This window comes from Exophiala mesophila, assembly GCF_000836275.1.
Source record: "Exophiala mesophila strain CBS 40295 unplaced genomic scaffold supercont1.1, whole genome shotgun sequence".
Lineage (NCBI taxonomy): Eukaryota > Fungi > Ascomycota > Eurotiomycetes > Chaetothyriales > Herpotrichiellaceae > Exophiala > Exophiala mesophila.
In genome coordinates, this window is record NW_015622504.1 from 986,440 (window position 1) to 1,008,162 (window position 21,723).

Genomic DNA, 21,723 nt, shown 5'->3' on the forward strand with positions numbered 1-21,723 from the left:
CATTCTGTTTGACCCGTTTGACACAGTTAGGCACGCGTCTCTGCTATTGGCGTGTTGCCGGTGGACTATTGACGTATTTCCTAAATAGGAATGGGTTTGATGCGTCCCCCACCGTCAGTCGGCAAAACAAGTCGCACTGTTCTCAAACACACGAGTGAGTGGTGGAGGTTAGAGTGCCACAAGTGTCCACCGCCCCCATACCCCCTTGGCTGTCGCCCATAGCCATGAAATTGCGCAAACGTGCCAAAGGTGTTCTCGAAGCCTTGCGCCCAAAACAATACCATGTCCCCAATGTCAAATCCTCCAAACCTGCCGTTTCACAGTTCTCGATCCTCCTGAGATCTTCTGACCCTACCAACGCTGAGAACGAGGAACAGACGCGTCAAACGGGAGCAGACGAGCAAGAGCGGGACGGTGCAGGAACGATAAAGTCTATAACGCCTGCTTCTGAAACCAATACTCCAATTGTGCCTGCACCTGTACAGCCACCCTTCCCTGTCTTGGGAAAGAGATCAAGAGACAAAATGGGTCACACCGCTATCGAGATCCATGAGGATAAACAAAGCATTCAGATGCTGCGACGAATGGGTCCCAAGGACGACGAGTATATGGAACTGTCCGAGGACGAAGACTCCAATGATGCATCTGTTTCGGACGACTCGGACGATAGTGACGATGACATTGACGAGACAGTCATGGAAGACATGCGGAAACTGGAAGAGAGCTTTAAGGGTATCTCTCAAAAGTACCGCTTGATCAACCGCATTGGCGAGGGTATGTACACATGCCTGCTGTCTTCTTTGAATACGTGCCCTGCTAACATATTATTTCCGTCGACCAGGCACATTCTCAACCGTATATAAAGCCCACCAGCTGCCTCAGCGAGAGCCCACGGAGGATGGTAGCGATGCAATGTCGGAAGATCCAGAAGAGATGCCATTAAAGAAACGAAAGACAAATTCGAGGACCGCAACGTCGACGCGTGATCGCAAGAAACTTCGGACGGTGGCTTTGAAAAAGATCTATGTCACGTCATCGCCACATCGCATTCTCAACGAGTTGGAACTACTTCATGAATTACGAGACTCGCCGTATATCTGTCCGCTCCTCACAGCCTTTCGTCATCTTGATCAAGTGGTTGCAGTGCTGCCTTATTTCAGACATTTGGACTTTCGCTTATACTACCGAGATTTTCTCGTGGAAGACATGCGACACTACTTTAGCAGTTTGCTCAGTGGTCTGGCACATGTCCACAAAGCTGGTATCCTCCACCGTGACATCAAACCCACAAATTTCCTATATGATAATGTGAGAAGAGAAGGGGTGCTGGTTGATTTTGGCTTGGCTGAACGCCAGGGCACAGATTGGCAGCCCTGTCTCTGCCTGGAATCAAGAGACAAGCGAAGAGACAAGTTTTTGAACTCATTTGCGGTTCAGGTCTTACAGACGCAGCCAGACTTGGTATCGACTGGCTTTCCCAAGTCTGATAGCCGTCCATCGAGGAGAGCAAATCGGGCCGGTACACGTGGGTTTCGTGCTCCTGAGGTACTGCTCAAATGCACATCACAGACCACCAAGATCGACATCTGGTCTGCGGGAGTGATTCTCCTGACCCTTCTCGCTAGACGGTTTCCATTCTTCAACTCGGCGGACGACGTCGATGCCATGATTGAGATAGCATCCATTTTTGGCCGCAAGAAGATGCAAGCGGCGGCAGCAATGCACGGGCAATTATTCGAAACCAGTATTGAGACCATTGGTGAACGAGGATTCACATTGGAGAAGATCATCCTTTGGGCGAGTTGTAGGGAAAAGGAGCAGGATGGCCTAAGAGCAGGGGAAGCCCAAGCGGTCCTCTTGTTACAGGGTCTGCTTGAGTTAGACGCCGGCAAGCGCTTCAGTGCAAAGGAGGCATTGATGCACGAGTTCTTCACAGCGCCAGTCGAAGACGAAGAAGAGAGAGCGGAGCGACTCGAAGCACTCGAAGCAGTGGGAGCTCGTGTAGCAAGATGAGTTACTTTGACGGAGAGCTGATGAGTTCCTTCACATCTGAGACATAGATGTCACTGACATGAGAGCAAGGCGACGAAATAGATGAGCTGGGGATGAAATGACGGAGTGTGACCACATTATGGACAGTAGGGGCATCATTGTGTTCCTAGCGTTATACCCATTGACTGCGACGCAAGAAGTGCATGGCATGGCGTAGGAAGGTCATTATCTGGAGCTTAATAATGTTGAAAGAATTAAGACACTGAATTCAGGGGGGACACGAGCTACGAGAGTTATCGATGTAGAGACAACTCTCGGATTGTCGATTGTCGATTGATGTCGTTAGTACCTGTAGGGTGCAGCGATCCGCCGCTCTATGAATTCATTCACTTGTACGCGTCCGTCTTGACAATAATCACCAGCAGGAATTCTCTCGGAAGGCCCCTCCTGCTCGTGACTATCCAAATTGTGCATCCAAGGGACCTGTCCTTGATTCCGTCAAGTCTGTCAACACCGGTTCTATGTCTGGCACGGTCTTGTTGTCTCAGGACATATATATGTTCGGTGACGAAACGGACAAATGACGGATCGGACAGGTACATGTCGTTCTGAAAACCGTTTCCAGGTGTTGGAGAGCTCTGTGCCAGAAGATGGCCGTTGGAATACTTCTCATGTCATCCGCTCCCGATTCTGCATCATAGGCTGAGTGTGATGGTCATGATGAAGGCCATTCTGTCGGTGCCTTGGTGGTATATAGCGATAGGCCAGTCGTTACGCCATCTCTCTCGCCGCCGTTGGCGTGATCTGGGTCGGCTGCTGCGATCATGCTCTGGCGATATTCGGTATCAACGCATGGAGTGCATGCCCGTCAAGTCAAAGAAATGAACTCGCCGTACGCTATCCTCAACCCGCAGCAACACCACCGGTATCCGCACCATCCGTGTGTGGCATAGATTCCAGTCTCATCTCCTCCAACTGCTCCTTGGTACGTAGCTCGCCTTGCCAGCCATATTCGGGCCATCCCTTGGGCATAGAGGCACTAGGTGGGAAATGCCAACGATCACCACACCTGTTTTCAGTGCAAGTGAGATTGCACAGGCCGTAAGTCTGGCAGTAGCACCACGAGGCATCAGGACAATGTACTGGCGGCTTGCCGAAGATTTGATGCCAAGAATATTCCATGACACGGCCGGAGATACTGTCTTCGAGGGTGGTAGTTAGGAGCCATTCACGATAGTGTTCGTAGTCAGACTTCGGGCGAGTGTGGATTGTGGTTCGCGAGGCGGCGAATTGGGCACAACAGCCAACACCGATGGTTTCGGGCACATTCTGTCCAGGAAAGAGTTGATTGAATGCCTCGGCGTAGGCTTCTTGCGTGTGGCCTGCCTGATCGTTGGAAGGTCGGTGATTCTCCTGAAGTGGGTGGATTTCATCTGGGCAGCCCAGTGTCCACACACAGCGAAGGTTGGCGTATCCTTGTTCAATTATATGTTGGGTTCGCAGGGACTGCATCAAGGGGACGCCGTCTAGAAGGGATGTCAGTGGCACCTCGTGGAAGGGCGGCGAGGTCTGTCAAAAGAAAAGGGGATGGACTGACCGTAAAGTGGATCATCGTTATGCCATTGATATCTCAAGCTGTGAATAAATATAAGTATGTCGGGTAGATTGTCATAATTATTGATGATATGCCTGAACATGGCAATCGAGATCAGTACCTGGTTTGATTGTGATAATAGGAGAAGCTTACGTCAGGTATACCATAGCCTCGCGGCCTTTGTTCTGGGGGACGGTCAAGGGGGCGGATTGGTCATTGACAACATATAGGTTGGTCTTCCATTTAGAGATGTACTCCTGCAGCCAGGAAGAGTCGTCTCCCTTGAGAGATGCGACAACGAACTCGACCGAAGGACCTGATGACGATGACGAGTCCTTGGCAGATTGATCTTTTACACTGCCGACTCTGGTCGGCAAGGGAAGGTCGAAATAAAAGAAAGACGACAAGAAGATAAAGACCATGACCATAGCCGCACCGATGCGGGCATATTGCCTCGATCCCAATTGCGGGATCTTCTGGAGGAATGAGGTCAATGTCATTGTGAGACTGGTGACATTGAAGCCACAGTCGAAACAATGTCGACCTGGTCTGGTCGAGGTCGAGGTTGAGGTCAAGATGGAAACAAGAAATGTTGAGGGAAATGTTGCCGCAGGTCCAGTGGGGGCCGAAGAGCTGATGTTAGGCGTGTTTGGAAGATGCCTAAGCCTCGTCGAAGGGGCCGAGGGGGCTATTATAGCCTGTGGGCAATGAGCCCTATGACTGTGCCGTCGAACAGACCGAACCCGGCGCCTTATGGCTCTTTGAAGGGACATTGCAGCCTGTTCAACTGCATGATTGTGGCAATTGCTTCCTAACTACTAGTACCTTACTGTCCCTACCGTACCTTAGGCATTTCTTAGAGGTTGATGGTGGATAGGTATTCAGGTTGGTCTGGATGCCACATAGGTAGGTACCTACCTAGGTACCTTATCCTAGGTATCCGCTCGTCTTGCACACCTCCTACTGTAGGGCCCGAGTCTTGCATGTGCGATCCATGTCAGTGATCGATGCGCAATAAACTCGATTCTAGCGGCGGGATGTTCCACCCATCATCTCGTTACTAGCCGCCCGGCTGGAGGACAATAGGGCTTGACTGCCCATGTCAACCTCAGGAACCATCTTCAGTAGTAGGCAATCGCCATTTCATCGGCAAACTCTGCTTTGAAACACAAATCATTGTCCAAGTTTTCCACCGACCGCGTCCACTATGGAGATTGCCTTTCTACATACCTTAGGTACCTACCTTTGACACTTTCGATCACCCATGCGTACCACTGACCGGTCAAAGTGTTCGACCAACGCTTTTGATCCTCTTGTGTAGTCTAGGCTATCTGCTGCAAGTCTACTGCGTCCAGAGCCTTGGTCGTTAGCTAGTAGTAGGTGTCTTGTTTCTCGGCATGCCGTCTGTCGAGCGTTGGGCCAACGGGAACGAGCTTGGTCACAAGAAAGGTGACATTCGGTTCGCCCAAGAACGCTCATCATCCCGCACTTTGATGGGATCTATCCGTAGAGCCATGTCTGGTCACATTCTATCATATCATTGGCAGCCCTCACATCTTCACACAATCTCGAGCCGTTCTTGCTTCTGAGCCATGCTCTTTTCTCCTCCATCTCCACCTGACCTAGGCTATAGAGGGAGATTACAAGCAGTGCCGGGAGTGCCAATTAATGCCCCCAAAGCCCAGAAACCCTGGCTGGTGGAGTCTGCAACCGGCCTTGAGCGAGTCGCGTTTCAGCGGCGCTGCAATAGCGGGTAATAACGTGCGGTTTCGGCCCCCCAAGTGCAGCTGCCAGGCCCTTCGAGCGGCAGCCCATCAGTCCATGACCCTTTGAATCCAAGTTGTCGCACCTGCAGAACTCTGTTCACAGGACCAACAACACCAGGGTCAATTTTTAGTGACTTCTCCCACGATACCAAGGATCGTCTCCCGCAAAAATGAATCCACACTGGCACCTTTGTATCACGCCAGCCCTTTTTTGACCTTCAAACCCTGGGTCCGTCTGATTGACCTACCTTACTATTGGGACTAAATTGTAATGATCTAGGCTCGTTCGTTGGACGATCAAATTCTCGTACGCATGGCCGGCAAGCCCGCTATGATCGGGGCCGGTTGAGCCTCAAACAGTAAGATGCCTCTGATAAGGTAAGGTCGTCGCACTCGTCTCCCAGGCCACTCAGTCCCGTGCTGCCTCCAGCTCACCCTGCCGCGCACCCACAGCAACAGCGACACTCGTATCTCACCTCACATTGTTTCCGTGCGATTCGACTGGATGTGGACAATTTGACCTGCTACAAGAGGTGGATTTCGGATTGGGACGACAAAGTAGATGGGCATGGCCGGGGCTGCCAGAGTGCCCTTCAGTTGGGCAATCCTTCTTTGTTTGCTGGCCTTCACCCGCGCTCAGTCTTGCTATTATCCCAATGGAGACTTGGCTGCATCTGACACCCCTTGCACCGACGAGGGCGGAGACAGCTTCTGCTGCAGTTCATCATACTATTGCCTCAGTAACAGGATATGCCTATGGGAAGATGGCAGATTGTATCGCGGCAGTTGTTCGGACCTGAACTGGGCCTCTGGCGAATGCCCTCAATTTTGCCAAAACAGTCTGTTGTCCTCATGTCTGATGACGAGCATCCGCTGATTCATCTTTCTTTCCACAGATAATCCTGGCAATGGAATTCAAGTCTGGCAATGCTCCATCACCTTAGGGACCTACTGCTGCAGTACAAACAATAGTGATAGCACCTCGTGTTGTGGCCGCGAAGGTGTCGAACTCTTCACCCTGCCGGCGCCTACCACGCTGGGACAAATCACTGGCACAAGTTTTATCAATTTCCAGACAGACCCGCCCAGTACAACGACAACCACATCTTCAACTACATCTAGCACTTCGTCCACGACCTCTTCCACTACCACGCCGTCCACGACCTCATCATCCTCGACCAGCACTACCTCGACTTCCAGCAATGGCGCTCCCACCACTTTACCCTCACTGTCGGAAACAGGACAGACAACTTCAGGATCTACCACAGGCACGGCTCCCCCCTCCCAGACAACTGGTAGCGACGACGGTGGAGGAGGAGGAGGAGGCGGTAGTTCGAATACAGGCGCAATAGCTGGAGGTGCTGTGGGAGGAGTCGCCGTCATCGTCGGTGCTGCCGTGGCGGGGTGGTGGATCTGGAACCGGAAGCACAAGTCATCTGCGCAAATCAATGCAGTTTCGTCGTCCCCTAATGACAACAAGCAGTCGTTTTACGGAACCCCCCAGGGCGGGTACTACCAACCTGCGGCGCAAAATATTCCTGGTGAGATGGACTCAGGTCAACAGATGATCCCGCAGGAAATGGATTCGACCGGGGCACATCCAAGCAATTGGTATGGGTACGAGCTGCCTGCTGATTCAACTACTTCTCGGCCGCGATGAGCTCCGTAACAATTTATTTATCGCGAGAATATCGATTTTGGGCCCAGACTCAATGCTGTCTGGGAGCCAGCCCGAAATGTCTAGAGAAAGATGCTGGGGCAAAATCATATGAATGGCATATTTGAGCCGAACCGATCCTTGAGCCCCGAGCAACAATGTGACGGGTTCCATACCGGATGATCTCCAATATCGGGTCTCAAGATTCGATAATGACTTGTATGTATTGAGCAGGAAACGAGACCAGATCCAGGCGGAGTTGTGCATATGTAAATATACTCTGGAGGGGTCCTGGGTGATGAATTGAATCATTTTCTAGAACTCCAGAATCCTAGTCTCCTGGAGCATCCCCTATTGAAGTCCTGGCCAGTTGACGAGTATCTTCTTCCTGATAATTCTGTTTGGCTTGGTACGGAGAGTGGCCGAGAGCACCTTAGCACTTGCCTTCTGCAAATACCTCGTACACTCTTGCCATCCTTGGCATCGACGCTTTCCAAATCTTGATTTACAATCGTCCCGCCAGCCTCATCAATGCCATAAGATGGATCTTCATCTGAAACCAAAACAATGAGCAGCGCACTCCGGAGTAAGGAAGGATGCTGGACGTGTCGGTTACGGCGCAAGAAGTGCGACGAGCGCCATCCTCAATGTCAAACTTGCGAGTCGCTTGCCATCACCTGCTATGGCTTCGGCCTCAAACCAGACTGGATGAGTGACCGCGAAAAAGAAAGAGAAATCTCCAGCAGCCTCAAAGAGATCGTCAAACACAGATCTAAACGCAAGAGAATTATCCAGCGCGACTCATCAGTTACAATCGCCCCAAAAGTGCTCTCCATTACCTCCAAGGCTTCCTCTTCTTCGTCCACCAGCGCAACCTTGCCTGCTCAGACTACCCGAACTCCTATCCTCGATGAAAGTGATACAGGGCAAGAGCCAGTACAGGTGAGCATTTACGAACATTTTACTGTGTGCAACTCGTCGTGGTATGGATACGCCGAGACCTCTAACATACCATAGAATCCTCCTCAACTGGGAAATGTTGATTCCTCGGCCATTGAGGCAAGACCTTGCATCCCACCGGACGAATCAAGCCACTTGATGCATTATCTAGATCATGTCTTCCCGCTACAATTCCCCATGTACAAACCCGAAGGCCAACTCGGTGGAAGGGGCTGGCTGCTATCGATAATCCTGAACAACGTGCCTCTCTACCACGCGACTTTGGCCCTTGGTGCGTACCACCAGCGAGCCACCATTCCTGTACACACCTCGCACCGCACATATCGAGCCGCGACCTTGGTTCAGCAAGAACAGCACCTTGAAATATGCATCAAAGCATTCAACCAATTTGCGTCGAATCACTGTCCCAAGAGTGCCTTGGGTATTAACACTGCCGTCGTCCAACTAATATTTTTTGAGGTATTTCCTCGTATACCATGCATTGTCTGATCCCCCTGCTTACCACGACCCTCCAAGCTTTTTACTGGACACGGAAAATCATGGAAAGCCCACCTCACCGCAGGTATCAATATGTACCACCGTGGCTCAACGGATGACGTTACGAGATTCCCCTTGTCCGAACCGTCGACCACTATCCTACATCAAGATCTGCCGCTCACAGTGTATGACCCAGTCGTGGCAGAGGAGATCGAAAGCTTTAGGTTCCTGAGGAGTACATTGGTCTGGCTGGATATCGTCTCTTCCATTACCGCCGGCACAGCGCCACGCCTTGCGCCTCATGCTTTCTGTCCCATCACCAACAACTCTCAAACCAGGATCGAGCACGTCATGGGCTGCAAAAATTGGGTCATGCTGCTTCTTGGGCGGATTGCTGCGCTTCACCAACACCAGTGTCAAGCTCGGCTGGCAGGAATCTTCGACACTGCACAGTTTGCCCAGGAATTCAGTGACATCGACACAGAGATGCAATGTGGCCTTTTCAAAGAGGCTTCGGGTTTTCGAGAAGTTGCCGGGACACCGTGCCATGCCATCACGGATCCTATATCATTTGTCACCTACTTATTCGCCCGTGCCGCATCCATCTACCTGCATCTGGTAAAACATGGCTTTGACCATCTGGAATTGGTATCTCCGACGGTAGGTAGTACCCTGGAGCTCATACAGTCAAACACACCGTCAGATCTTCTTCCGAATCTGATATTGCCTTTCTTCATCGTCGCTTCTGTTGCAGCGCCACCAGATCAACAGTTCCATCGGGACTTATTCTCCTCCCCGCCGTTGCTTGACCCTGTGCGACAGCATCGGCAAACAATTCTGCCTTGTTTGGAAGAAATATGGGAGAGAAGACAGTCTGCGCCCAAGTTCGAGTGGGAACATGCAGTAGAGTTGGCTTGCGATATCATCCTTGTCTGATGGCATAATCAAGGTTGGTTCTGACCTGTCCCGGTTCCCGGAGTCGTCGATGATGGGATGCTTTTCTAGAACCGAGATTCAGGGCCACAAGTCTCCTCACCCCTCACCTTGATGATTCACACAGTGGTCAACACCAGAATACTCGCCGCGTGGGTCTGAGGTCTTTTGCAGATTCATTGGCACGCTTATCGATTTGATTGGTTAGTACTGCGCTTAGCGTTTTGATTGGCCGAAAGAACGTTTCTTTCAAAGCCATCTCCGTTGTCCCCAGGCGGGTGCTGGGAAATGGAGAAAGTTCAGCGCAGGGGCTTCAGGTTACCCTGGCCGATCTCGAAGCATCAATTAGCGCAATCTTCCTTGACTGAAGAATTGCAGAGTCGGCGTTGCGTCTCGTGATTGGCGAGCACCGCGCTTAGCTTCCCAAACAAGGGAATCATTTTTGACAAACACACGTAAGAGAGATGGGGTGTATCTAGATACTCGGTATGGGGGCATGTTCGAGGTCGCCACGTTTATGGGCAGCACGGAACACAATGTCCACCATCAATTGATATAAGACTCCGACCTTTGACATTTCACCTGACTGCCACTCAGGTGTTCGCTCATAATCTATACTCCCAGGCGCTCAATGTTGAATTTCTTCGTGATGCTTTTCCAGCAGGCCATTTCTGCGCCATCACACCTTCTTGGAGGAGCTGTCACTGGTGTGGCCCAGCGTCCAGACTCGAACGGTGCAGAGATGAAGCAAATTGTGATTCTGGGAGGGTCATTCGCAGGTGTCAGTATTGCTCATCGAATTCTCAAGCAGGCCAAGAACAAGGCATTCAAAATCACACTGGTCTCGCCCAACACCCACTTCTATTGGAATATCGCCTCGGTTCGAGCCATGATCCAGGGAGAATTCACCGATGATGAGATGTTCCAGCCTATCGCTTCTGGATTTGCTCAATATCCCGCGGGTCAATTTGAATTCATCACTGGGACCGCTGAGGATGTTGACGTTGATGCTAAGACGGTGGAAATCTCCCGCCCCCACGACAAGATCTCACTGCAGTATGACATGCTCATTCTGGCCACTGGAAGTCGAACCAAGGAGCCCCTGCCTCTCAAGGGCGTTGGGTCGACTGAGGAGACAATGGCAGCTCTTCATGACCTGCAAGCGCGAGTAAAAAAGGCCAAGACGATAGTCATCGCTGGAGCTGGTCCAACGGGGGTTGAAGTCGCTGGAGAAATTTCATTTGCGTACAAGGGTGCCAAGGAGGTGACTTTGGTGAGTACCAATTGAAGTTGACTTTGGTTAGAACCATGGATAACGGAGGCACCATGAGCCCGCTGACTCTAGACTTGCCAGGTTGCGAGCGGCCCGACGGTCCTACACGAAACCCCGGAAAGCGTGTGGAAAATTGTGACCAAAGGCCTGCATGACCTTGGTGTCAATGTCAAGCCACAGACAAAGGTTCTGGATGTTCAGAATTTGGCCAATGGAGGCCACGAGTTGACACTCTCAGATGGTAGTCATTTGAAGGCAGACCTATACCTGCCAACCCATGGATTAGTCGCCAATTCTTCTTACCTTTCAGAGAAGTTTGTCAATGCGTATGGCTTCGTGAAGGTCGATGAGTATCTGAGGATTCCAGGCACCAGCAACATCTGGGCGGCGGGGGATGTTTGCGAAGTTGGGGCTTCACAATTCCTCAGCTGCGACCAGCAGTCAAGCTACGTGGCCGGGGCGATAGTCAGCATTCTAAGCAACAAAGTCCCACGGCGATTCAAAGGGATGACAACTAGTAAGCGAATTTATTTGCGTGCTGGACAGGGACATCGCTGACCGGGTTGACAGAGTTCATGGGTGTGCAGGTAGGTAAGGAGATAGGCACGGCGCATTTTGGTAACTGGAGGATCCCGAGTTTCGTTGTGCTATGGTTGCGGAAGACCCTCTTCACAGAGAGATTGAAGTCGACGGTCGATGGGTCAATGTATTAGTTGTGCGACTTTACAGAAATGGCCGATGTTGAAAGACACCATAAATTGTGAAGTTGGGAAGTTTGATGTCAAAAGGTCTACAGAGTCGAGGGTTGGATGTCGTGAGGTTGTAAGCCTTGGCAACGAGCTGTCGTTCGGATGAAAAATCACGTGTCAACGCTGGTCAAATATCGGGGTGAATGACTCAGATATTTTATAGGCGATACTGTGATCAACATCTCGAAATAGGTTGGCCATTATTGACTGGGGGTGATTTCCTTTTTTTCATGTGTCATGAACTATTCCAGAGTTATTTGCACTGAGAGCAGGTCCCTATGATCCCTCGAAATCTCCCATCATCTTTCTGCACCTCTTTTTCCTTATCTTCGACATTTATATCTTGGTCAAGACCCCGGTTGAGGAGAAACACATACCTGAGTGAATCTCTGCGGCAGTTCACGAAGCACGGATTCACGACCTCGATAGTAAGACACCGTGCGGCCAACGTGCGTGGAAGGATGCAGATCAAGAGGAGCTTTGCCCCTCTCAACCCCAAGGCGGCCAGTGGGCACGATCGACCCAAGTTGAAGGGCATCATCTTCGATGTGGACGGAACATTATGGTAGGTTGCCAACCTGATTACTGCATGAAACATGGAGAGAGCAACGAGGATTGACAAGGCTTACGTTCGACAACGACAGTCTGCCTCAGAATTACATGTTCAAAGAGATGCGAGCAGCTCTGGGAATCCCGCGGTCGGTCGATATTCTAGACCATATTCGATCCTTATCGAATGAGCCTGATGTCGATTCGCCGGCATCAGAAGCAGCAGCCACAGAACGTCCACACGCGCCAGGCAACACTTCAAGTCCGCCGTCAGAGGCGACTCTTGCACACAGCATTTCGGAACCAAGTCCCCCGCCAACGTCGGCGCAAGCGCGAGCAGCAGCAAAGATTCAGGCAATTGAACGTACAGCAATGACACAGCAGCGACCCCAGCCCGGCTTGAATGAGTTGATGTCCTACCTCGGCCGACGTGGGGTTCCCAAGGCTCTTTGTACCAGAAACTTTCCTGCTCCCGTACAGCACTTACTGGATAAATTCCTACAAGGCGAGGTGTTTGAGCCGGTGGTGACTCGAGAAACAGAAGGGATTAGACCCAAACCCAGTCCTGATGGGTTGTGGATGATTGCACAGGCCTGGGGACTAGACAACGATGTGAATAGCACACAGAGAAATGGAACTGTGGCTGATGATGGTGTTGACAACGAAGTCGGGGATGTGCTGGAGTTGGCCAAAAGACACTTGGGGTCTGGGTTGATCATGGTTGGTGACAGTATCGATGACATGTCAGCAGGGCGCAGAGCAGGTGCGGCGACCGTCTTGCTGGTCAATGACGAAAATGAGCATTTGTTGACACATGATCACACCGATTTGGGGATCCGGAGGTTGGATGAATTGATAGATATTCTCGACCAGGGGTTTGAAGCCCAGAGATAGTCGTGATAGTGTACGTATGTGGTCAATCGAGAAGTGGACATAGATAGATTATCGATGTGCTTTGATGAAAGTACGATAATACGGGATGTTCACCCCTTTTAGCGCCATATTTATTAGTCGGTGTAGCCAGAGGGGCGAGGTGCAGAAGTGGCCATAATACTGCCTCTGGGGCCCTTTTTTATGGTACCTGACAAGGCAATCGAGGCCAAGTTAAACAAGCGTGGGTGCACAGTGCCATGGAGCTTCCTCAGCGTGTCCGTGCGCCCACGTGTGTATCCGTAAGTAGTGCGGGCAATTTCTACGGGTTATGAGCATAGGGACAGGGGCGCAATGGACACCGTGCTTTGGGCAGGGTAAGGACGGATGTTCGTTATCGATAGCCATGCACGGTGTACACATGGAAATACGAACAGATGCTCTTGATTAGACTTGGAATTATCGTGGAAATCGAAGGCGGTAATTTGACCACTCGATAGCTTCGCTGCCTCACATGGCACCTATACGGAGTAGAGAGACGTTGTGGTAGCGTGGTCAAACATGGATCTTCGTATGTCAATCCTGCCAGGGAAAAAAGCATGAGTGCGCTGGCATCATCAGAACCTTTCAACCACAGTATCACAGCGCCAGATCAAAAAAGGGACGAATGATAAGCATCACACTGCAGTGGTTTGTTTATCACCCGCACCGTCGTCTGTTCAACCAGGTACGCCACCTCTTGGGGTGCAGCATAGTGGGGATGAGGAACAACAGAACTGGTGAACTGTATTGGTTAGCAAATCGGTAGGCGGCAACGCGGTCCGCTTGTCTGCGTGCAAAGCCCTCCACTTCCAGGGCCGAGGGCTGCTTCGGTAGTGGCAGGAGTGGCAGTTTGGCCAGCCAACCAAGGGCTAACGACTCAGGTTTGTGTCAGAATAACAGAAGTTTTTGTTGCACTCGGTGAACTGCAGCCTCAGGGCAGTCTTGTTGTTGATCCTGCATCTGCAAGGCATGGCCAATGAATTAGTTCAATCCAACCAGCGCAAGGAATGTGACACCGGACACCAACTCCCTGGCGTGCCTGGCTTGAAATTCCTGACCACACATGAATGCCACACACAAGCCTGGCCCAGTTGATAAGATAACCCCCAGAAGTACCGCCTATGAAGAGTCACTGAGGCCCGAAGTGGCCCGAGGCGCCGGGAGCTTGGGCATAGATTCAAGGCCCTAGGGCCCAAGGACCCTTTCCCCAACATGTCATGGGCGGGAAGGCACGAGAACCTTAAAAACGAGCTCTTTCATCACCAGCGGGCAAATGCGAACGCACGGACTTCCGACGAGAGCAGCTTGAATCTGACCTCATTTGTATAATCGAAGTATTCCTGTCCCAAGGAGATGCACACTTCTCGTAAAAATACTGCAGTCGCTACACCAGTGTAAACATCAATGCAAACTGGACGGCGCAGGGAGTAGAATGCCTTAGGACTACAACTAGGGGCAAGTGCAAGTGTAGCTACCACCACCACCACCACTCCTCCTACCGAACACTGTACCACACACCATGCAATGGACTGTGGGTGACACTGACACTTGCTCCAAGCTCCAGTTGCTTTTGATCCCGCGGCGCTGGACTGCCACCCAACCGGCTGTCATCTCTGCCACTTGAACGGTTCCGAAACCCTGTGACTACGGAGTACATACATAGTAGGCTCGACAGCTCAATGGCGTGCAGTGCTTGGCTGGCCAAAACCAAACCTCCAGAGGTGCCCAAGCTCCCTCTTGACTGAGCCATCCTATACGGTTGTAGGCTACGAAAGTCTCGCCCCTCGGCCCACATGACTGGGTCTTGCACCCCTGCTGAACGCTTAACGGGCGATCAAGCACCTGAACTCCATCCACACTTGTCTCCAGAGACGCAGTCACGCCGTCCCCATCTCGAGAGTTCCCACCGCTTGTTTCCTCTTTCTTCTGACTGCACCATACCCTTTTCTTCAACGAGATACCCAAATCACCAAACTTGTCCTTTGTATACCTGCCAGCGCAGTCCTTGAGACCTTTTCATCCTCCCGTTACAGCAAGCATTGAGTTCTCTGCTCCATCCAAGTTTTCCGTCCTTCCTCGCCCCTGGGCTTCCAATCCGACCTGAGATTCTCCCAGCCTCATATTAATTCCTCAACCCAACACTGCCTACCAACCAAATCTCTCTCACACAAGTCAAGCCTGCGCTCCAGGCAACCTCTCAATCCTCCAAGACCGACCACACTGCCATCGCAGCGCCCTCCTCTCGCTCACACCCATTGCAGCCTCATATCGCGGCCATTCTCCCCTTCATCTCTGGCTACAACATCCCTCTCCATCGCCGCTTCACCTTTGTTTACAGCCGCCTGGGAAAAAAAAGTCACTACACTTCCCCACCTTGGGCCAATTATGCCTGCAGTCGCCAATCCCTCGCCCTACTGATCCCCAAGACCCTAAAACAGTGCGTACGCAGCCAGCCAAGCGTATGCCACTCATGCATTGCCAAGTTTGAGTCCCTCCAGCATGGGCTTTACAAGTCGACGCCCACTATTGCCTGCACCTACTGACTCCCTCCTGGGCTCGGCCGACGAAGCCGGTCTGGAAACTGACCTTGATCAAGCCACCGACCTCTCCCAAAGACCTGAAAAGACCTGGGAGGAGATTCCAACCGACGGAACCCCAATTACCATCACGACCGCCTCCAAGCATAGACAACTGGGCAAGCTCTCCAAACCTGGCCAGCAATCCCAAACCTCCCTGCTTATAGAACTCTTCGAAGGGAGCAAGGTCTCGGACTCAGGCCGGAGACGGCCCAGCCTCCGAGTTCGCTACACCCCCTCGCACTCCCGCAAAGACAAAGGTAAAGAGAAAGACCAAAGTCATATCTTAGTCACCGAATCAAAGTCGCCGAGACGACCTTCACAAACCCACCGCATTGTTCTTGGTGGGAACGAGACCTTGAAAGAACACGTGGTCGACGAGAGCATCTCATCTCTCGACTCCGCTGGACTCATCCGACCCCGAGCCCCTATCGAGATTGACGTTCAGCAAGGAGAACCAAGTGACTTATCCTCGCTTAGTGCCTCTCCAGAACCCAGGTTCATCATCCCCGGTTCTGACATCTCTTCTATGCCCCCAGAGAGCAATCTTGGACTACCACCGCCTATCATCATGGCTCCTTCTGACCAAAGCGCCACCCTGGCCCGTTCCACTGTGGATACTGCCGCTTTGAAACCTCCCATCATGCCCAGTGATCGCAATGTCAGTAATGAGCGCATCACCCAGAAAGTCATCGAAAAGCTGAGTAACAAGCCAAGAGTCCACACCAGCACAACCAGCAAACGACATCGTGGCAGTCATAGCTCGAGCTATACCAGTGGTGGCCAAGATGTCGAAACCGGAGGACCTAGTGAACTACGAAGTCGCACCGTAAAGAAAATCGACGACGATTCCATCCCCAGCGCCACTGGCTCGAGCTTACTCAGTGGCTCACATCTTTCGGCCGGCGCGAGAGCTCAGGAACAACGCTCAGTCCGCTCAGGCACTTCGAATGTCTCCCTCACAAACAATCCAAAGTTGATCCAGACGGTCGAGGACATCGTTCGACGCTTGATTCTTCCCGAGCTCAAAGACCTGAAAAGAGATCAGACGCATCACAGATCTCGGCATGACAAATTGGCAGATTACTCCGACTTGTCCAGCACTACGGTCTCCAAAGAGGAGAGGCCTCATCGCAGATCGTCCGGAAGCAAGACAAAAAGAAGGGTCAGCCGTGAGGTCGACGGTGGAAAACACGCAACATCTCGACGACATCGACATCACGAGTACGATTCTCCCTCAGAGCAAAGCTACGACCCCTCCGAATCCTTGGACAGTGGCAGTTACCGCGATGAAAAGAAACACCGAAAATCTTCGAGAAGTCACCGTACCCGGGACATCGCTGCCGGAGCCATTGGTGGAGCTGCTTTGACAGCTGCTGCTCTCAAATCTCATGATTCTGGCTCAAGCGTCGATCAATCTGAGAGACGACGGAGAAGACGAAGCAAAAGTCGCAGTAGTCGAAGCACAAGTTACGCTGAAAAGGATGATGCTTTCTCCAAACACAAAGTACCTGCGATGCCATTTGTCAGTGAGGTTGGCACGGATCTGACCAGAAGTTCACTACAGTCGTCCCTCGACGGCGGCGCCGCTACTCCTACCCGGCGAGAGGTTCGCGAGGTGGTTCGGGGCTCTCCCCTTGCTCTGTCGTCACCAAGAACGCATACGCCGACCAAACATACAGTGGATCTCAGACGCGGACTGGGTACTCATCATGGCAACTTTTCAGAGCACGATCTGTCGGGTCACGACTTATCAACCAGGAATCAACTTGCCGATGATGTAGTCAGTGTGGAGTCTCGCGAAGCGGAAGACCCCGACTTTGCGACTCATGGGTTCGCAGCCTTGACAGATCCAGAATTGGCACGAGCGTATGAGAGAAATCTGCACCAACAACATCCTATCAGACGTGGCCTTAGTCCAATCCAGAGTGTTGCTAGCTATGCTACCACAGAACCGAATCGCAATTCCACCATGCGTGCACGCAGCACTGAAAGTCTAGGTTCGGTCAGACAACGTGATGTCGCAGCCGATCAAGAATCAATCTCATCATTTGCCTCCACGCCAATTGCAGGGGAAGCTCGATCCATGCGTCCTCATGGCATCAGTCTGGAAAATCGAAGCGAAATCATGGGACAGCACGGTGACGCTTTCGACAGTAGCCCTCAGCAACAACAGGACGATGCTATCTTTGACGAGCAACATCTCGAGAACGAAAGCTATCGACATTCCCCTTATGTTGACAAAGTCACCGCTGGACGCCAAGTCGCAAGAGCCTTGGGTGCCACAGCAGAGTATATTGACAATCAATCCGACGTCGAATCCGCTGTTGCCTCGCTCATTGAGCCTTCTGCAGTGGACCAAAGCAACCTTGATTCACCACGTGTGAGTCACGCGAGCTCACCTGGTCGACGGGCGTTGGACAGTCCACATCTGTCGTATCGTGGCGGCGTCGACAGTCAACCCGGTAGTCCACTGAAACAGCAGCTTTCTCATGGCGATCATGCCGCAAATTTGTTCGTTCCTGTGGCGGGTATCATTGCTCAGCAAGCTTTGGCTCGACCATCATCAAGAGTGTCCCAAACTTCCAACCAGCGTTCAGCGAGGTCGAGTGGCAGTCAAGGACCCGTCGTCCATGATCCCACCAATGCTGAGCTGTCACCCAACTCAGAGATCACCACAAATCCATCCGTTATTCAAGGTCCAATTAGTGGTGTGCCCCCCGATGATACATCACACTGGCCATATGATCCAACTCCACCACGTTCGAGGGCAGATCTTGCACTACCACCGGTCAGCCGAGATATTGGGTCCGCAGGCACTGACCTAGTGCCAGAAGCCTTGTCCTTTAAACACAACCATGATCTGGATCCGAAACGAGACCTGCATGTCAGAGCTCTCCCCATCACCGCATCGCCTGGTGCCAAAGATGAGGGCTATGAGACAGGTGCGAATGCTCCTTCTCCGGGCCTCTATCAACCCGCTGCTGCCCTCCACGACGATAGATTCACTCCCGACATTCCTCTTCAGGATCCAATGCTTGGTGATGACCCTTTCACAATCACACCACGAGATCAATATATTAGTGGTACCTCACGAGGCTTGTCTCCTGGTTTCGACAGCGCCATAGACCGAAATCGCGATCGCATTCAATCGAGAGATATTGTGAGATTGATGGATCATCTCACTATCCGCGATGCGCAGAGAAACGCTCGAGATACTGAGATTCTGGTCACTCTCGTTCGCAGCGCTGCAGAGATGCGCAATTCGTTTGAGGACGTCAAGAAATTCATTGCCGAGCAAGATGAACTGCTCATGGACAATGCTGCGAGTCAACATGACAAGCTCCAGAGACTTGTGGGAGGTCCACGGCCTCAACCTGGTTTCGCAGGTCCTCCAGCACGCTCGGCCAATTCAGAAGACGATCTCCCGGCCAAACGTCGAAACGTCTTTCAGAGAGCCCTACGTGGTTTGGGGAATAAGAACACACAAGAACTCCAAAACATCGAAGCGATGCTTCTCCGTCTGCTCCACGAGATGGAAGGACTGCGCGGGGCACAATCAGGCAGTATGCCAACAGTTGGCGCGAGACAGACTAGTCTAATGTCAGCTGACAATACTCGGGCTCCCACCGACACTGGTTATGAGCCAGATGGACAAGCAGGAACGTCATCTACGGGAGATCGCTCTGGATTCTTCTCCAACAACTCCTCTCGTCAAGCGGATTACCGCAACTACAATCACCATCGTGAGTCTGGCAATCGTGTGAGCACAGTCATGGAGGACAACGAAGAGTATGATGAATATGATGACCATCTAGGGGCTCCAGTCGCTGGCAATATCCAAGTCAATCAGCCACCACATGGAACACCTCCGCGGACAGATCCGCACGTTAGAGGAGCTTCGGTGCCATTGCAAACACCTCCTCGAACAATTGATCAAGCTGCTGGCTCACTGAGTCAGGACAATACACCTCATTTGTCGCAGGGAGAAGGGTCGGGGAAGAAGCACAAATCATTCGCACCTCCTTTTTTTTCCAAGATGGTCTCAAGATGGTCCAAAACGACCGCCTCGTCCGCTGAGAACTTTCGTGCAAGTCAGCAACGACATCGACCATATTCAGAGATGTCTCGCTCAGGATCCAACTTGGGTGAATATGACTACGACCATGACCCTGAGGGAGATGACCGACTCCGATCGAATACATCATTCAACCATGATCAGTACGGTGACGATGATCATCGCCCACCATCACCATTGATCCCCAGCCATGTTTCCGATAACCCAAAGTATCAGGCTCATCGAAACAGCGTCAATCTCCAACATCCCCAACCCAGACAAGGACCGACCGGCCGATATCAGTCTCGACTCGAGTCCGAAGCTCAATACTATCACGATCAACTCTCTCCCGCATCACAAACTTCATCGCAGTGGGAGAACGGCCCAGGCATGCATAGTAGCGGTCATGGAATGACAGGCTACGATGGCCCGATGGGCTCCACATCCGACGCTCCTTATTCAGCGGAGCCTATGCATCACCATGACAATCAAAGTATCAGATCTGGTGCCTCCCAAGGTCCGCCACGTCCGCCGAAGATTCTCGATGGGGAGCCACTTGTGCCTCAGCGTCCACCCAAGGTGCTAATGAGCCCCCAACCCTCGGGCAGTGCCAACAGACAGCCAACCTACGTCGACCACGTAACAGCGGCCAGGGCTGGGAGCCCCGCATTTGACAAGGTATGTGAATTTCGAGAAGTTTTGTTGGACCATTACTGATTTTTGCCTTAAGTCACCGGTGGCAGCTCTGCGTTCACCACAGAGCCAGGGACGTAAACCATCAGGTCCAAGACCTTTGGTTGGGGCCAGGGCAGACCCAAGTGCGGTCAAGAGAACACGATTTAGGGGAAGCCCCAATCAAATCGACAGTGACGATGAGACCACTGCTGCCTATTGAGGCAAGATCATGATTGTAATGGGTTACGCTTTTTGTTTATATACCCAGGCGAGCAGAGAATTGGAAGCAGCACTACTGGTTGGTGACTGACTCCCTTTCATTGGATGATCAGACAGTCGAATTACAGGGAACTAATACAGCGAAATTGGGAAACATAACAATGGGCATGTGAGATGGAAAAATGGATTTGGGGCTTACCCAATGAATGCCACGTCCAACAGCTGAGCATTGCGGGATGTGCTTAAACATGTGGTCAATCTAATGCCGCATATTGAAGGTCACAATTGGGAATTTCGTGACCATCTTCCCGGGTTCCAGGTGTGAGCATTCGAGGCTGGCCCTCAGTTTCACCTCAAAAAGGGGCAGGCATGTTGATAAGACAGACGGATTAAGATTCCCGTCAGGGCAGATCGCTAATACCATATTAAGGTGCTGGTGCTCCTTCAATGAGATCTCATCCAAACTCCTAGGACCCGAACTAGAAGGGTGTTCATGTAGGTAAGTACTCGGTAGTACTACTTACTAACTACTGTAACTTAGTACTACTAGGTACATACTACCTAGTAGAATGATGCCGTGAATGCTGTAATAGGAACATAGGAAGTTCTGGCCGTGCTTTCGAATGTCGAGCGCTTTATTGGCCGTATATTGTCATGACGTCGCTCATATTTAGGTACCTACCTAAGTAAAGTACTTGAGGTAGTACTCCCGATCGTCGTACCTACTAAGCTATCTTCAAGTGTTACCATACTACTTACTATCTATGACTTCAGGGCTGAACCAGTTTTGAATCAGCTCCGAACCAGCCTGAACCAGTCTGAGCCCGGTTTCAAACCACGTTGACCCAGGGCCAAACCGGTGCTGAACACTGCCATGACACGATGAGGAAATGCCTGAGTTGTTCTCTCAGGGAGATTCTTCCCTCGCCCATAGGCATCGGATGCCAGTCAGGGAGAAGGGGAAGAGGAGGTTTTCTGACCGGTTTATGGGGCATACGAGTGCACTCGACATCGGCGGATAGATCGACAAGATCCAGGATTCGAAGCACAGCGGCCGCTGACTCTGGTGGTGGTGAGAGTCGTCACCAACACCATCGACCTGAACATGGATCTCGACGTCCAGAATACCACCAACCCCGATCGACATCAGCAGTGCCCTCGAAGGAACAAAACACGCTCTATGTCTTGACTCTCCTCACAGACGAAACACACCACAAGACGATGACGGCACTGCGACAACTGCACTTCCCTGCTCGACTCAACAAACTGTCATCGCATGTGACGTTATTCCACGCCTTGCCAGGCGCTCATCTCGGAGAGATTAAACGAGACCT

At 51.7% G+C, this 21,723-nt stretch overlaps 7 protein-coding genes across 7 annotated transcripts; 6 read left to right on the forward strand and 1 right to left on the reverse strand.

Moving 5' to 3' along the window:
- Nucleotides 1-224: 224 nt before the first annotated feature.
- On the forward strand, nt 225-2,255 carry PV10_00324 (uncharacterized protein; the record flags this gene model as incomplete). Its single annotated transcript, XM_016364379.1, has 2 exons — nt 225-774; nt 842-2,255. 2 exons carry the CDS (start codon nt 225-227, stop codon nt 2,011-2,013), a joined length of 1,722 nt encoding a protein of 573 aa, XP_016228028.1. The 3' UTR covers nt 2,014-2,255.
- PV10_00325 (uncharacterized protein) lies at nt 2,142-4,283 on the reverse strand. Its single transcript, XM_016364380.1, has 3 exons — nt 3,740-4,283; nt 3,590-3,681; nt 2,142-3,518 (listed from the first exon to the last, which is right to left on the reverse strand). The coding sequence occupies exons 1-3, from the start codon at nt 4,084-4,086 to the stop codon at nt 2,896-2,898; spliced, it is 1,062 nt and encodes a 353-aa protein (XP_016228029.1). The 5' UTR covers nt 4,087-4,283; the 3' UTR covers nt 2,142-2,895.
- A 1,454-nt stretch (nt 4,284-5,737) lies between these two features.
- On the forward strand, nt 5,738-7,426 carry PV10_00326 (uncharacterized protein). Its single transcript, XM_016364381.1, has 2 exons — nt 5,738-6,191; nt 6,249-7,426. Exons 1-2 carry the CDS (start codon nt 5,915-5,917, stop codon nt 7,010-7,012), a joined length of 1,041 nt encoding a protein of 346 aa, XP_016228030.1. The 5' UTR covers nt 5,738-5,914; the 3' UTR covers nt 7,013-7,426.
- A 150-nt stretch (nt 7,427-7,576) lies between these two features.
- PV10_00327 (uncharacterized protein) lies at nt 7,577-9,390 on the forward strand (the record flags this gene model as incomplete). Its single annotated transcript, XM_016364382.1, has 3 exons — nt 7,577-7,951; nt 8,027-8,428; nt 8,486-9,390. 3 exons carry the CDS (start codon nt 7,577-7,579, stop codon nt 9,380-9,382), a joined length of 1,674 nt encoding a protein of 557 aa, XP_016228031.1. The 3' UTR covers nt 9,383-9,390.
- A 638-nt stretch (nt 9,391-10,028) lies between these two features.
- PV10_00328 (uncharacterized protein) lies at nt 10,029-11,210 on the forward strand (the record flags this gene model as incomplete). Its single annotated transcript, XM_016364383.1, has 2 exons — nt 10,029-10,652; nt 10,734-11,210. 2 exons carry the CDS (start codon nt 10,029-10,031, stop codon nt 11,208-11,210), a joined length of 1,101 nt encoding a protein of 366 aa, XP_016228032.1.
- A 382-nt stretch (nt 11,211-11,592) lies between these two features.
- Nucleotides 11,593-12,887, forward strand: PV10_00329 (uncharacterized protein). The gene is made up of 2 exons (XM_016364384.1): nt 11,593-11,966; nt 12,046-12,887. The coding sequence occupies exons 1-2, from the start codon at nt 11,680-11,682 to the stop codon at nt 12,842-12,844; spliced, it is 1,086 nt and encodes a 361-aa protein (XP_016228033.1). The 5' UTR covers nt 11,593-11,679; the 3' UTR covers nt 12,845-12,887.
- Nucleotides 12,888-14,747: 1,860 nt separating this feature from the next.
- Nucleotides 14,748-20,859, forward strand: PV10_00330 (uncharacterized protein). The gene is made up of 2 exons (XM_016364385.1): nt 14,748-20,173; nt 20,226-20,859. Exons 1-2 carry the CDS (start codon nt 15,362-15,364, stop codon nt 20,388-20,390), a joined length of 4,977 nt encoding a protein of 1,658 aa, XP_016228034.1. The 5' UTR covers nt 14,748-15,361; the 3' UTR covers nt 20,391-20,859.
- The last annotated feature ends 864 nt before the right edge of the window (nt 20,860-21,723 follow it).

What these genes read in the sequence shown, in the direction of transcription:
- PV10_00329 (XM_016364384.1), top strand. Translation starts at nt 11,680, where the DNA reads ATGATCCCTCGAAATCTCCCATCATCTTTCTGCACCTCTTTTTCCTTA. An exon ending in GATGTGGACGGAACATTATG is followed by an intron (nt 11,967 to 12,045) that starts GTAGGTTGCCAA and finishes CGACAACGACAG; the next exon opens with TCTGCCTCAGAATTACATGT.
- PV10_00325 (XM_016364380.1), bottom strand. Translation starts at nt 4,086, where the DNA reads ATGACATTGACCTCATTCCTCCAGAAGATCCCGCAATTGGGATCGAGG. An exon ending in GAGGCTATGGTATACCTGAC is followed by an intron (nt 3,682 to 3,739) that starts GTAAGCTTCTCC and finishes TGCCATGTTCAG; the next exon opens with GCATATCATCAATAATTATG. An exon ending in TAACGATGATCCACTTTACG is followed by an intron (nt 3,519 to 3,589) that starts GTCAGTCCATCC and finishes CATCCCTTCTAG; the next exon opens with ACGGCGTCCCCTTGATGCAG.
- PV10_00326 (XM_016364381.1), top strand. Translation starts at nt 5,915, where the DNA reads ATGGGCATGGCCGGGGCTGCCAGAGTGCCCTTCAGTTGGGCAATCCTT. An exon ending in CCCTCAATTTTGCCAAAACA is followed by an intron (nt 6,192 to 6,248) that starts GTCTGTTGTCCT and finishes TTCTTTCCACAG; the next exon opens with ATAATCCTGGCAATGGAATT.
- PV10_00330 (XM_016364385.1), top strand. Translation starts at nt 15,362, where the DNA reads ATGGGCTTTACAAGTCGACGCCCACTATTGCCTGCACCTACTGACTCC. An exon ending in GGAGCCCCGCATTTGACAAG is followed by an intron (nt 20,174 to 20,225) that starts GTATGTGAATTT and finishes TTTTGCCTTAAG; the next exon opens with TCACCGGTGGCAGCTCTGCG.